General features: G+C 41.7%; 1 protein-coding gene across 1 annotated transcript in view; it reads right to left on the bottom strand.

Moving 5' to 3' along the window:
• The window catches only part of LOC144509177 (putative acyl-CoA dehydrogenase 6), a 64,773-nt gene that overhangs the window by 6,446 nt on the left and 42,307 nt on the right, over positions 1 to 16,020 (bottom strand). Inside the window, exons 3-7 of the mRNA XM_078237613.1 lie at positions 12,659 to 12,788; positions 8,403 to 8,509; positions 4,296 to 4,463; positions 1,838 to 2,011; positions 265 to 426 (exon numbers count right to left, since the gene is read on the bottom strand). Coding sequence (XP_078093739.1) covers positions 265 to 426; positions 1,838 to 2,011; positions 4,296 to 4,463; positions 8,403 to 8,509; positions 12,659 to 12,788 — 741 coding nt within the window. The remainder of the gene's footprint in view (positions 1 to 264; positions 427 to 1,837; positions 2,012 to 4,295; positions 4,464 to 8,402; positions 8,510 to 12,658; positions 12,789 to 16,020) is intronic.

Genomic DNA, 16,020 nt, shown 5'->3' with positions numbered 1-16,020 from the left:
GGATTTGTCCTGTTTCTTGTACACAGGAATTACCTGAGCAATCGAGCTTCTTCCCCTCCCCCAATCATCTTCACCCTGGCTGCCTGGGATTTATCCTGCACAAGCCCAGTGGTAGCCTCCTGCCTGTGAACTTCCACTCCTGATTCCCATGGGTAATGTATGTTTGTGAATTCTAGAAGATTCCAATGAAGCAGATTCCACTTATCTTTAAATGATAAAAATGCTTGATTTTGAAAGTGAAATCAGTTAACGAAAGCTCCATACCTACACAACGATAAAGGAGAGAACGAACAAGTTCAACCTCAGTCTCGAGTTCAGCAAGACGGAAGTGCACTGTTTGGTTGTGTAAGACTGATTGGTCAAAGATTTTGCGTTGGCGTGTATATTCGATTGTTTCCTGTATGACGTTCTGCATTGGTGCCAACACTGCAAAGAGAAAAATAACATTTTTGCACAAGTGTTAATTGTGCACAACGATATTACACATTGAGACAGAAATATAATGGGCCACATTTGCCTGTTCCAACTTGGGATCAAAGTGCATCGGGCGCAGTTTGAAAATCATAGTGGGGACCTGAATACAAGATTCCCATCCCCTTCATTCTCAGCATCAATGGATTTCATCAGTGTACATAAGGGGGTCCACATTCTACTGTCCCAACACTGCCGACACTATAGCGGAAGTGGACATTCCAAGCTTTCATAATTTTGATGGAGAAGGCTGGGCTTTGTTAAGTGACCAGAATCCCACCAGCAGAGGTGTCATGAACCATGGTTTAGAGGTGCAAAATTTCTGCAAAAGTGTTGCCTTCTCCACATGTCATAATGAAATGTTGCAGCACAAATTCTGCCTATTTTTATTCAAGTGATTGATAGCACTTTGTTTGAAAAGGTAGTGGTCAGTGTTTTGGCAACTGGCAAGCTGTCAAGGGAAAGCACAGCACTATGAAAGTAGAAAAATCTTCAGATTTATTCGAGTACAGTATCTACTTGATAAAGTGCTATTCCACATTGTACTATTGAAATCCAGGCCTGATTGTGAAAAAAATCCTCAATGCTTTATTTTTTTTAATTGAAGTTTAGCTCAGCCACCTGTTTGGACATCTAAATGTTTGATAGATGACTGAACTTTCAGTAAAGTGATGACATTCAGCCAGCTTTTTAGCTGTTTCACAGCTTTGATAGATAGCTGAGCTTCTGATTGTTCAATAACTCTAATAGATTCCGTTCAGGGAGTTTTCTTGACAAAGCTTATTTATTTTGACAGATAAATGAGCTTTTAAAAAGATAATGTTTTTAAAATGCAAGCAATTCAAGTTATATTTGTTTATTTGAAGACATCATCTGTCCAGAAACTGTCTGCAGTCTTTGATCCACAATTTTATCATCCAGCAATGCCATTCCCTCTTATGCTACTCAATAGGGCTGTACTTATTGGTTCTATGTTTATCTATTCAATCATAGCCAGGGCATCTCCTGCAATAGCACAAGTCCTCCTTCTGTGGAGTAATCCCTGAGCACTGCTAAATTCCCGTGGGCCCAAAGATAATTGATATCAACTGGCTCAATAAGTAACCCAACTGACAATTTGCTGTTGTCCTGAGGTTTCCTTCATAGGCTTATTCTTGCCTCCAACTTAATCATGAGAAGTTTTGCTGCCACCAAGAGACTGGCATATGGCCTTTCCTTGATTAAGTGGGCCTGGCTTTCATGCTTCCCGCATTGATGGCCTGCATTTAATCCAGCCCTGGAATTTGTTTTACTGAATCCAGAGTAGATTAAGCGGTGTTTTGCTTTGCACGCAATATATGACGCAGGCACAGTAGAAATTACCTACATGCTGCAACTGCCCACATGCGCTCTTCCTGGAATTGCAACATCTGATAGGTGAAGCCCATTCCTTCATCCCCAATGAGATATTTTCTTGGAACTCTGACATCTTCAAAATATATCTGTGCTGTATCTGATGACCTCATGCCCAACTTATCGATCTTTTTAGCCACGTTGATTCCTAAAAATGTAATTCATATGGTTAGCTAATTAACAACACCTTGAAATGAATTTCCTATTCTCAATAGAAATATTTCAAACAATATAGACAAAGAGTAGAAATAAAGCACCGGGGACTATAATGATTTTAACGAGGCCCACAATGTGGGCCTCTTAGAATATGAGCTCCCAGATTAAGGCAGTAATTGCTTCTCCAATCCGGGGACTCTGCATGTATACATAATGTGGAGTGTCAGGGTTACTAGGACTCCGGGTTTATTCTCTCTATGAGTACGTACCAGTCTGAGTGATGCTTACTATGTAAATAAATCTAAATGTGGTGAAGAGACACCGGCCTCGGAGGAGTTATTTCAGGGACTCGTCTATCATCAGTCAACAAAAAGATTGACTTCTAAATCCCTCTATAAACGTGAGGACAGGACCATGCTGACATTTCAATGCAGTGTTGAGGGAGTACTTCATTGTTGATGTTGCTGTCTTTTGAATATGAGGCTCAAAAGCCTGTTGGGTTGGACATAAAAGATTCCATGGACCATTTCAAATGACAAGTAACTCACTCAATCTTCTGGTAGTGAGTGATATTGAATGACGTGACAAGAAAAGGAGCCATTAATGGGTTGCAGGCTGCATTTAAGGTTGCGTTGTGGAGGAAAATGTGGCCCTTGTAGTCATGCTTTCCTTAATTTCTGTAATAACTCAAACCTCTTTCCATCTTTCACCTTATTTTCCTCCCCATCTCTTTACCGTTACACTATCTCCTGCCCTTTCTACCACCACCGCGTACACATCACTATTCCGACCTCTTTTTATTGAACCACTTAATTAAGCTTTGTATCCACCCTTCATCCTTGCTCTATAGTCATTCATTTCACTCTAAAGTTTGAACAAATCCACTCCTACCTCCCTCACATTTTCCAGTATGGATAGCCCATCCCTCACTACGACCTTATCTTTCTCCTTCCATCTTATAGCTATTATTCCCTATCTGGTTCCTTCAAATGAGCGGCATTTGCTAAATTTACTTTTTTTTAATAACTCAGATAAAAATGAGGAAAGCAATTGTTTACCCGTCTCATTGCGATAAGGAATTCACAATTATATTCCCTAACTGTCAACAAAACAGCAGATGAACAGTTAGCTTCAAAATGCAACATTTAAAAAAAACTGAACAAACATTAATAAGCCTTTTCCTACCCTTCTTTTGTCCTATCCCTGGCCTCAGTCTCTCGCCCCTCACCATACGCACTTTCTAAAGTTTACAGAAACACAAAAGCTGCAAATGGTGAAAGCTAGAAAGGGGAAGCAGTGTTCCATTAGTACAGGTAAAACTAATGCATCCTGGGAAATTGTCCATGCTTAAACTGTAAAACCCAAATTTAGATCACAAGATTATAACGTTGGGCAAAAATATTAAGCTCAAGTCCAAGGTCGAGGATGAAGCCTTCAAGTAAAAACTTTAGTGAAGACATTAAAAGATAATTCAGAAAAAGATAAAAGATACATTTAATAACACTACTAAATGTGTAATTTTTGGACTTATTTATTTTAAACATGAGAAATTGTAGTTGCTTAGGAAAAATTGGTGAAAAATATTCTAAAAAGGTATTTTGAATTATGGCCACATCATGCAACACAGTGGACAGTGGTTAGCACTAGTGCCTCACAGCGCCAGGGATCCAGGTTCGGTTCCTGGCTTAGGTCACTGTCTGTGCGGAGTCTGCACATTCTCCCTGTGTCTGCGTGGGTTTCTTCCAGGTGCTCCGGTTTCCTCCCGCAGTCTGAAAGATGTGCTGGTTAGGTGTATTGGCCATGTTAAATTCTCCCTCCATGTACCCGAACAGGGGCCGGAGTTTGGCGACTAAGGGATTTTCACAGTAACTTCATTGCAGTGTTAATGTAAGCCTACTAGTGACACTAATAAATAAACTTTAAAACAATCTCAGGATAATTTATTTTTACTATAAAATATCAGCCTTCAGGTATCATATAGCAGGGCACATTTTATTACACTGAGATCCCCTACAGAGTGCAGCCTACAGGAATGACAAGCACTTCAAGAATATAATCGGTCTTCAATTAAACTAATTTTAGATACTCTATTTAATTTCTAGTAGATGGTTAAAACCTAACAAAATTCAGCAATTGAACAGAGTCCAGAAGCTGAACTCATTCAGAGTCTAATGCTTCACAGATTTCCTCTATGTCTATTTGTTAGCAGATATGATGGTGGATCTTCCACAAACCTCTCAGGTCAGTCTATATTTTATGTTCACTCTAATCCTTACCTGGTAATTTCATGGGCAGACATATGAGAGACTTGCTTTTGTGAACAGGCCCATCATCAGTGTTTGCTAAAAGACACATCCAGTCAGCTTGACAACCATTAGTTATCCACATTTTCTCTCCACTTATTATGTAATCATCTCCCTTCTTGACAGCTTTGGTCTTGATGTCTGCAAAGATGGACCATTTTCTCAAGATATAAAAGATAATAAGACCCATAAAGCATAATGTTCCAAAACGTATTAGGCATTCAAAATGTTCCTTTATATTTTAAACTTTTTTTCTCATTGAAAGGACAAAAAATTATCTAAAAAATTCTGTAATTGGCAGAAAAACTATGATTTGTCAATCTTTACATTGTAAAGGGATATCACCCAATCAAAATAAACATTGTACATTAAAGCTGACAAGAGAATTGGTAGAAATATCTGCTTAGCATGATTAAGTAAGAAGTTTAACAACACCAGGTTAAAGTCCAACAGGTTTATTTGGTAGCAAAAGCCACACAAGCTTTCGGAGCTCTAAGGGGCTTAGAGCTCCGAAAGCTTGTGTGGCTTTTGCTACCAAATAAACCTGTTGGACTTTAACCTGGTGTTGTTAAACTTCTTACTGTGTTCACCCCAGTCCAACGCCGGCATCTCCACATCATGACTACAGGGGCTTAGAGCTCCGAAAGCTTGTGTGGCTTTTGCTACCAAATAAACCTGTTGGACTTTAACCTGGTGTTGTTAAACTTCTTACTGTGTTTACCCCAGTCCAACGCCGGCATCTCCACATCATAGCATGATTAATGCAGTGATTTATAGAATGTGATTGTCTTTCTCTACTTTTATGGGGGGTAGGGGGGCTTCCAAAACATTTTTGTATATAAGCTTTGCCAACTATCTAAAAAGTTCCTCTCTCATTGGTCTAATAGATAATGTTTATTTTCACCTGACACACTGTGAAACTGAACAGAGCATCAATATTACAATATTAAATCTGTGAACTTAAGAACAGCTTTATTGCTATTATATAACTCTTATAAAACCAAAATATGTTTCAAATTGAACACCTTCTCAAGAGCAAATAGAGATGGGCAACAAATGCTGGCCTAGCCAGCAACACCAATATCCTGCAAAATAATTAAAAAATGTATTTGCCCTGTTTTAACCCCTAATCTTTCTTCATTCCCATTTCTATCTAACTCGTGTTTAACTTTTTTCAACATTATTGACCTTTCTTACTGTTTCAAAAAATTTCAAGGGTCCAGCAGAAATGAGCAGACGCCACTTAATATAGTGGTCAGATGTTTTCCCTGTATTCCCGAAGCATTCATGCTTGCCACCTTTTTAACGGCACTGATTTTGGTTTTGGGAAAGGTATCAACCGTAAAGATGAAGAACCTCACTTGTCAGACTCCTATGACACAATTAGGATCTTGGCACAATTTCTTATCTCAGGCAATGCAAGATGCACACTTTGGCGGACCTGACCGTGATATCTAGTCCAGCATAACCAGAAGAGGTTCAGCAAGTTTGAATTTTTAAACTTTTTTCATGGTTTCTTTCAGGGGTCAGTAAAAGTGCTCCTCTGGGGCCCATAAAGAAATCTTGGGCCACAGAGGCCCTGCCCTAGACTACCCAACCCAACCACCAAACTCTGAACCCCTATGGCTCACTTAAATCAATATCAGTGACCATTCTTCCCTTGCATCAGAGCAGTGGCCTCCTGCCTCACAAAAAAACACTTCTGCCTACTGGCTAAGCAATGATTCTGGCTCTCCAACATGCAGAAGTTAAAATCATTTAGACTCTACTCCGGTACCGTGATGTGGGTTTCTCATCCTCTGGTGCTCCAAACTAAAATCGGAGCTTAGTTTTTAAATCTCCACCTTACTGATTTCTCGAGGTCACACTATTTATTTTGGCAGAAATTGAAGGTTCTGTAAACAGCATTCTTACTTTGTGATGTATCAGTTAGGTTGGCTAGCCATGCACGGGGTTATGGAGCTAGGGCAGAGGAAAGGGTCTGAGTGGGATGCTCTTTCGGAGAGTCGGTGCAGACTCAATGGGCCAAATGATATCCTTTTGCACTACAGGGATTCTATGGTTATATCTATAATGAAAGCCCATATTTGAATCTCTATTACATTTCAAATTAAAAAAATAATTGCTGAATAAAAACAAGTTCAAAATTCTCTGGAGTTGAATAGTACCTGGATAATCAAACTGTTCAGAGAAGTAACATTCAACCTAAAATTAGCTACAATTTTTGTAAGGGTGATACATTTATGTTCCAGGTGACATGAGCTGCTATCTACACTTCCAGGCCACTAGGTCCTCAAATCTAAATGTTCCTACTTTCATAGAAATCATAGAAATCATAGAAACCCTACAGTGCAGAAGGAGGCCATTCGGCCCATCGAGTCTGCACCGACCACAATCCCACCCAGGCCCGACCCCCACATATTTACCCGCTAATCCCTCCAACCTACGCATCTCAGGACTCTAAGGGGCAATTTTTAACCTGGCCAATCAACCTAACCCGCACATCTTTGGACTGTGGGAGGAAACCGGAGCACCCGGAGGAAACCCACGCAGACACGAGGAGAATGTGCAAACTCCACACAGACAGTGACCCGAGCCGGGAATCGAACCCAGGACCCTGGAGCTGTGAAGCAGCAGTGCTAACCACTGTGCTACCGTGCCGCCCCTTTCCTCTTGGTCTCTGTGATCATTTTTATTTTAACTTTAATTTTACATTTTTCTACTTGTCCTGCCTCAATTCTAGTTCTTCCCTGACCCAAATTTGAAAATTTTCACTATGTTCACGTATCTTATCCCCTGATCCCAACTCTCTTTTGAACACCTGGAAACCTAGAAGGAGGAGTTATATTGGACTCAAAATGTCAGCTCCGTTTTTCTCTCTACAGAAGTTGCCAGACCTGCTGTGAGTTTATTTCAGATTTCCAGCATCTGTAGTACTTTACTTTTATTCTACACCTGAAAACCGACTCGGATCCCATTTTTAGGCTAGTTGAACACCCAGATTTGAAAGGTGGCACTGTGATAACTTATACTCGACCAGTACAATCATTATTGAAAAAAAACTGCATTGAAATTAGTAACAAATAAAACAATCACTAGTTCTGGGAACTCAAAAGTACCCTGACAAGTGTTTATTGTGCAGTGAGGTCTGAGTTGAATTTGAAGGAGGGGTGGTGGGGGGAGTGTATTGCTCACGTAGACACCTCCCCCCCCCCCCCCGCCCATCCTGTCCCCATTACAAAAGTCAGTTCCAGACCAACCAACAAATAAAGGCCACCCCACAGCAATAATATGCTGCAGGTGGCCTTGACAAACAGACAGTGGGACTTCCACCCCTCAAAGGGAGGGAGTCCTGCCCTCAAACGTTGCTGGCCAATCAGATTGGCTGGCAGTTCTAATAGTCTGAGCAGCACCAGAACACGGTAGTGGTGCCGCTCAGGCTGCAAGCAGGCCCTGGGAAAAGTGTAATGGATCCTAGACTAAAATATGTCCCAAGCTGTTATGGAGGGGGACACAGGGATAGGCTTTGGAGACCAGGCCAAGGAGGCACAAAGGGGTTGGGGGGGGTGGGAGGTATCATCTGCGAAGGGTGCCCTGAGGTGCACTGGGCACCCACAAAAAATGTACCACCCCTTCTTTCCCACGTTTTCACCTCAGATTGTTCAAAAATGACTGCCCATGCCGACATGCCGATACACCGTGGTGTGGGAAGTGTAATACTCAGGTCTTGTGCCTAATAAAAAGCTCAATTGTGTGTTAATGTTTTTTGTAAATGGTGGGCAGGCTATCTACTTCAGCTTAACATGTTATGACAAGGTAGAGTGGGCAAGAAGACAATGGGATAATCACCCATTACATTTTATATGTCCCACTTCCACCTGCCAAAAGCATCCCAGCAGGGTGTTGCAAAATTCAAACTCCTGATTTTGGAAAATGATTTGTTTGGTAGAGTTTTAAACCAACATTATTAAATTTGAAAATATTAAACTTAGCCTTTATTCTACAATGACTTAATTTGTCAAATTGTTTGTACAGACTTGGGCTTCATATTAATTTTATTCATAAATATATCTTAAGTACTTGCAACATCAGATCCAGCTCCAATTTCACTGACTCCCAAACAGGCTACCATGTCCCCAGCAATGGTAGGTGCGAGGAATTGACGTCTCAGTTCATCTGACCCAAATCTGGGAAAGGAATGACACCAAATTTTGAATGATTGCTACCATTTTCTTACTCTTAGTCAACATTTATAGATAATTATATAAGGTGTAGAGGCTTTGACCCAAATTAAACAAAGAATGGATGTGTTTTTCTGCAAGAAATAAGGAATGAGACTTTTGGCTAATTTTCATAGAATCATAGGCTCCTAGAGAATTATAGAATTATACAATGCAGAAGAGGCCCTTCGGCCCATCAGGTCTGCACCAATACGTGTGAAACACCAAACCTCCCATCTAATTCCACTTACCAGCACTTGACCCATAGCCTTGAATGTTACGTGCCAAGGGCTCATCCAGGTACTTTTTAAAGGTTGTGAAGCAACTCGCCTCTACCACCCTCCAAGACAGTGCATTCCAGACTGTCACCACCCTCTGAGTAAAAAGTTTTTCCTCGCATGCTCCCTAAACCTCCTGCCCCTCACCAGTCAGTCCCCTTGTGACTGACCCTTCAACTAAGGGAAACAGCTGCTCCTTACCCACTCTGTCCATGCCCCTCATAATCTTGTACACTTTGTTCAGGTCACCCCTCAGTCTTCTCTGCTCCAACGAAAACAACCCAAGCCTTTCCAACCTCTCTTCATAACTTAAATGTTCCATCCCAGGCAGCACCCTGGTGAATTTCCTCTGCACACCCTCCAATGCAATCACATCCTTCCTATGATGTGACAACCAGCACTGCACACAGCACTCTAGCTGTGGCCTCACCAAAGTTCTACACAACTCCAACATGACTTCCCTGCTTTTGTACGCTATGCCCCAGTTGATAAAGGCAAGTGCCCCATATGCCTTTTTTACCACCCTAATAACATACCCTTCTGCTTTCAGAAATCTATGGACAAATACGCCAAGGTCCTTTGGTTCCACAGAACTTCCTAGTGTCATGCCGTTCATTGAATACTTCCTTGTCAAATTACTCCTTCCAAAGTGTATCACTTCACACTTTTCAGGGTTAAATTCCATCTGCCACTTATATGCCCATTTGACCATTCCGTCTATATCTTCTTGTACCAAAACACTCAGCCTCACTGTTAATCACCCAGCTGATCTTTGTGTCATCCACAAACTTACTAATCCTACCCCCCACATAATCATCTATGTTGTTTATACAAATTTTCATGTGTTCACCAAGAAATAACATTTTGGTTTCATGGGATTTAGCAAGAATATATCTTGGGTAAAATGTTGAGCAATTTTATCTTTCACAAACATTGAGTAAATCATGCAAAATGATTTCAGGTCTAGAAATCTTGGACTCCTGCTCTTTTGGAGGAAGTGGAGCAGGGCAGGATCACCAGCTGTCTCTGTAGATAAAGATAATGATCCTGCCTGCAATCCTGATGTTAGCTCGTTTGAATATCATTAGGAAAATACATTGAATATCATTAGGAAAGACAAAGGTGTTCCCAGCAATACAGCATTTATACCAAATCGGTCTCAGGAAAATTCGAGAGAAGGGCAACGGTCAAGGTGCAAAGCAACATTTAAAGAACTGCAGCAAATTAAACACCATGAAAAGGCACTGAGATGGCACCTGCAAAATTGAGGACTATAAGAAAATCTAAGTTTTTTGGGAAAACAAATTGAAATAACTTAAAACTGCAGTCTTACCTGGAAAATTCGGTTCACCTCAAGTTGCAACAATTAACAGTAAGCTTTTCCAGTAAGCTGCTTACTCATTAGTCTCATCCACTACCCTTTTGGCTGGTTTATAATATTGCGCCTTGGTGGACTGCATCTAATTTCTTAGCTTTGATAGGCCATGGTTACATTAGTTCCTCTAACTAAATTAGTGAAAAATATGATGCTTAGAGATTGACTGCAGTTAGTAGGCTGTTAGTTTAAAGGTCTGCAAGGTAGTCATTAAGAAGTTTAACAACACCAGGTTAAAGTCCAACAGGTTTATTTGGTAGCAAAAGCCACACAAGCTTTCGGAGCTCTAAGCCCCTTCTTCAGGTGAGTGGGAATTCCCACTCACCTGAAGAAGGGGCTTAGAGCTCCGAAAGCTTGTGTGGCTTTTGCTACCAAATAAACCTGTTGGACTTTAACCTGGTGTTGTTAAACTTCTTACTGTGTTAACCCCAGTCCAACGCCGGCATCTCCACATCATGAGGTAGTCATTAACCCAGAGATGGGCCAAATGGCCTCCTTCTATCTATGCTGTAGCAAATCTGTGATTCTGATATTTTGTATGTGACATAGGAAAGAGGCAAGAGTGGCCCAGGAACACTGTGGCTGGACATGAACATATCGTCAATATGATTGGACAAATTCTGCTGCAAGTTCTTGTTTCTGGGTACTAACTAAACTTGGATCATTTTCAGTGTAGAACATTCACCAGCAAAGAGCTGAAGGATGAATGAGGATGAACTGCAGCAGGAATGTGGAACAGGATGCCATAACCTCTACCCAAGGGCTTGTGTAATGCAATTTACAATTGAATTCGTACATAGTACATTTCTGCTCAATCACACAAAAATCTACCAACAGAGGAAATAAGAGGGAAAGTGATGGCATTTTTAGTTCTGGAAGCAAGTAACATGCAATGAAGCTGCCTGCGTGATGTGGAATGATCTTGCCAAAACTGCATTACTTATGTTATTTCAGAAAAATGTTGCTTAGATTTCTGCAACACTTCCCAGCCACATGAACATATAACATAATCCCAAGCCTCTTTCTAAATCTAGAACTAAGTTCCTGAAGGTATAGACAAGTGATCTGGGGAGTGGGATGGCTCATTTGGCAACTTTCCTCCGCTACCTATAGGCAAGTGTCTGCCTTCTCCTCAATAGAAGGCTGAATAGTCAGGAGCGAGTACAGACAGGATGGGACCGAATGGCCTCCTTCTACACTGTAGGGAGTCCATGATTCTATGCTAGGAAGCTCAGGTAGGATTTAGCAGTTGCTTGGCTGTTAATTGGTTCAGATCGCCAATGCCCCCATCTTGGAGGCAGGCCTTGCTATCTAACAAATGGCTAGCAGCTCTCAACCCCAGCAATGCCACCACTGTTGGGCCTGCAGCCAGTAGCCCCAGGCTGGAGCTGAATAACAAGGTGAGTGTGAGAGCTTCGTCAGGGGCAGTCAGACAAGTGCCACTGAATAGATGGGAGACTGCCAATGGAAGGCCAACAACAAGATGCATCATGGGGTAATGTGGGCTCTGATGACCCCCTCAGGAGGGACATTAATCAGCCAATTAAAAGTCTCAATTTGCCCAAGGGCAGCCAGACCACATGACACCTCTCCAACCACTGTAAAATACCAGTGGTGAGTGGCCATAGTCAAATCATCACCTGCCATGCCATTCATTTTTCTGACTTTCCTCTGCTTGGCAGCCTGTTCTCATTGGTGGTGGGGTGGAGAGGAACCAATATCTCTGTCTAATAGAATAACATTAGGGACCCATCAGGATTGGGCCTGAATTTCATGCTCCCTTGCCAGCCTGATTTTAGGTGGGGAGGCAGCATGAATTGGAAGGAATGGGTTTCCTGGGTTCCTGCCTGCCCTGACCTCTCAACAATTTTATGCTGGGGCTGGCATGGCGTGGGATGGGCCACCTACCCTTGCCCCAATTGAGGCCTTAAATGGGCAATTATTAAATTGCCAATTATGGGTACTTAAGAACGATTTCCTGCCCAGCCTCAATTTTTAGGCTGGTGGGAGGATTTCCTAGCCAAAAATGATTGGACTCGGTGATAAGTTGAGGCAGGGGTGCCTCTATCAGAATCCCCCCCCCTTCGAACTTTGGGTGCACCCAACTCCTCTGTCCCTCCGGAATCTCCCCCAACACTTGCTCAAGATTCTGCTAGGAGACTACGATGAATGCATAATGACCCTGTCACAGCAAACTGAGCAAACATTAGTGTTATGGGGAGAAGGCCAGCACCTCAGGAACGAGGATCAGGGAAATCTAGCCCTATGGTTCCAAACTGTTATATTGCATGCTTAATCATTTGCTGGCACATGTGTAATTTCAATTGAATGGAATATTTATAATTACGTTTAAGCAGTGGGAAAGGGCATGGTAACAAATTATTAGTTCTGACATAACTTCTTTGAGAGTATCCCTAATTTTACTTTACCAAATTACCTGCACCCTGAAGAAACAGTTAATACCTGGCTAGAGCTGGTGTTGCCATATCACTCTGGACGCCGATTGCCATGGGAATTCCACCACAAGGTATGTTTCCCAGTTCTTCTGCCACTGCTATATTGTAGCTGAAATCCAAACCAAATCCGCCGTACTCTGGGTAAAGAAAGGAAAAATCTTTCAACTGTATCAATGGACTCACAGCCAACATATTGGTTCTAACCATAACTCTCAAAAAAATGGGTGGGTTGGGGTTTATATCAGAGGTTAAAGCACAAAACATATGGAACAGGAACTAAAGCCCCCCTTTGAACTTTTTACTTTTTTACTTTTAATGGACAGGAGGCGGATAAGCAAGCTGCTTTCAGAAAGCAGGTTGGTTATTTAAATATTATAATCAGGTTGGCTGCCTTTATTTTAAGTCTATTTTTAAACCACAAGTAGTCGGCTTTCTGTGTGCGGCCTCAGTAAACCCAGCAGCATAAAGGAGATGTGAGAGGGTGAATCATGAAATGTCTTTCCAGCACTGCTTGTGAGCTATTAGCAGCACAGCGCATCATCCAGACCCAGCAGGCTACCCATAAACACACTGCCAACTCAATCGGAGCTCCTGCTCATGAAAGGTGAGAAGGAACATAATTTCCCGAAGCAATAGTCACAGCTTCATCGTGCTGGAAGAAATTCTTGTAGTTTATAAAAACTCATTGGGCTGGATTTTACACTTTTTGGTGGGGTGCGGGAGATGGTACAGAAACCGAGTGGTCCGTACTCCCATCCCCACCATCTCAGCTCGTCAAATCTAGCATCAGATTGCCAATTAATGATTGTCCAGCAGGAAAGCAGGCAATTAGAGGTGGAAAGTGGGTGTGAATGGGGGTGCTCCACGCACAGAAAGAAAAAAACCATACAATATGGCAAAGATTAGTCGTAAACTAGAGGATCAGGAAAGTTTTAAAAACTAACAAAAGATGACCAAAAAAATAAATAAAGAGAAGATTAACTCTGAGGGTAAACTAGCAAGAGATATAAAAAAAGACAGTAAGATCTTCTTTAAATATATAAATGAAAGAGGCGAAGGGGAACATGGGCCCCTTAGAGAATGAGACTATGGAAATAATAATGGGGAACCAGGAAATGGCAAGGGAGTTAAATAAATACTTTGCATCAGTCTTCATGGTAGAAGAAAGCATTCCAAAAGTACTAAATCAAGGGGCAAATGGAGGGGAAGAAATAAGTACAATAACTATCACTAGAGAAAAATTACTGGGGAAACTAATGGGGCTAAAGTCTGATAAGTCCCCATGGAATGATGGGTTGCATTCTAGGATATTAAAGGAAACAGCTACGGAGAAGGTGGTAGTACTGGTCTTAATCTTTCGAGAATCCTTAAATTCTGGAAAAGTCCCAGCAGATTGGAAAACGGCCAACATAGCACCCTTATTCAAAAAGGGAGGGAGACAAAATACAGGTAACTATAGGCCAGTTAGCTTAATATGTCAATGGGAAAATCTTAAGAGTCCATTACATGCAGCGAGTTCCAGATCATTATTACTTGCTGCATAAAAAAGTTCTTCACAATCCCACAGCATTTCTTGCCCAAAGCCTTAAATCTGTGTCCTCTAGTCCTTGTAATGAGGGAAGTTTTTCTTTATCTAAACCTGTCATACACTTGAACACCTAAAATCCCTCCTCAATCTCCTTTGCTCCCAGGAGAACAATCCCAGCTTCTTCAACCTAACATAGAAACATAGAAAATAGGAACAGGAGTAGGCCATTCAGCCCTTCAAGCCTGCTCCGCCACTCAACATGCTCATGGCTGATCCTCTATCGCAACACCATACTCCAGCACTTTCCCTATGCCTTTGACACCTTTAGAGATTAGAAATCTATTTTTCTTAAATATATTCAGTGATTTGGCCTCCACAGTCTTCTGTGGTAGAGAATTCCACAGGTTCACCATCCTCTGAATGAAGATGTTTCTTCCCATTTCAGTCCTAAATGGCCTACCCCATATTGAGACTGTGACCCCTTGTTCTAGACTACACGCACCCCCTCAAAGTCAAAGGAAACAACAGCCCTACATCCAGTCTGTCCAGCTCTCTCAGAACTTTATATGTTTCAATGAGATTCCATCTCATTCTTCTAAATTCCAGTGAATACGGCCCAGTTGACCCAATCTCTCCTCATATGACAATCCTGCTATCCCAGTAGTCAGTTTGGTGAACCGCACTCCCTCTTTGGCAAGTATATTCTTTCTTCGATAAAAAGACTAAAACTGCACTTAATACACAAGGTGTGGTCTCGCCACGACCCTGTTCAGCTGCAGCAAGACATCATTGCTCTTGTACTCAATCCTTTTGCAGTGAAGGCCAACAGACCATTTACCTTCCTAACTGCTTGTTGTACCTGCATGCTTAAGCAATTGCACTCAGTGACTGGTGTACCAGGACACCCAAGTCTCTTTGTACATTAATATTTCCCAATCTATCACCATTTAAATGATACTCTGCCATTCTGTTTCTCCATTGAAGTGGGTAACTTCATATCTATCCATGTTATACAGCATTTGCCAAATATTTGCCCAGTCTCACTCAATTTGCCTAAATCACCTTTAAACATCTTAACATCCTCCTCATCACACATTCCCACCAGGTTTTGTGTGGTGTGAAATCATTACTTTTGATTCTCTTACCTGAATCATTGATGAATATTGTAAATAGCTGGGGCCCAAGTACTGATCCCTACGGGACCCCACTAGGGTCCATACCACTTTGAAAAAGACCCATTTATTGCTACTCTCTGTTTCCTGTCTGCTAACCTTGTAGCTAAATCCGTTAGCCCCAGTTAAGCTTCCTCTGCACCTTCTCAAAGACCCGTGCACATCATTCCTAATCAGAATTGGATTCAATACTCTGGAGCTTTATACAGTTTCACCATAACTACTGTTCTCAATACCTCTATTTACGAAGCCCAACACAATCATCCCTTATGTTTTGCTAACTATTCTCTCAATACGTCCTGCCACCTTCAAAGATCTATGCACATGAATCCCAATGTCCCTCTGTTTAAAACTGTCCTATTAGTCTATACTGCCCCTCCCTTTGCCAAGATGCATCACCTTACACTTCTCTGCATTGAATTCCATCTGCGACCTCTCCGCCCATTCTGCTTGTCTATTTATGCCCCGTTGCGGTCAATTGGTATCATGCTCATTGTCAGCCACGTCTGTGGGGATCCAGCCACATAGGCAAATGCTCCTGAATGCACATTCTGGCTGCCACCACAGAGTAAATTTACATAATTGTCAACCTGCAAACAAACCAGGCGTGCGCTTTTGCATTTATGTATAATGGACTGGGAAATCCTGATTATGTTACCACTAGCACGT

Source organism: Mustelus asterias, chromosome 2, assembly GCF_964213995.1.
Source record: "Mustelus asterias chromosome 2, sMusAst1.hap1.1, whole genome shotgun sequence".
Classification (NCBI taxonomy): Eukaryota; Metazoa; Chordata; class Chondrichthyes; order Carcharhiniformes; family Triakidae; genus Mustelus; species Mustelus asterias.
The sequence above is the reverse complement of the archived record's forward strand: the minus strand, read 5'-3'. Positions and strand labels throughout refer to the sequence as shown.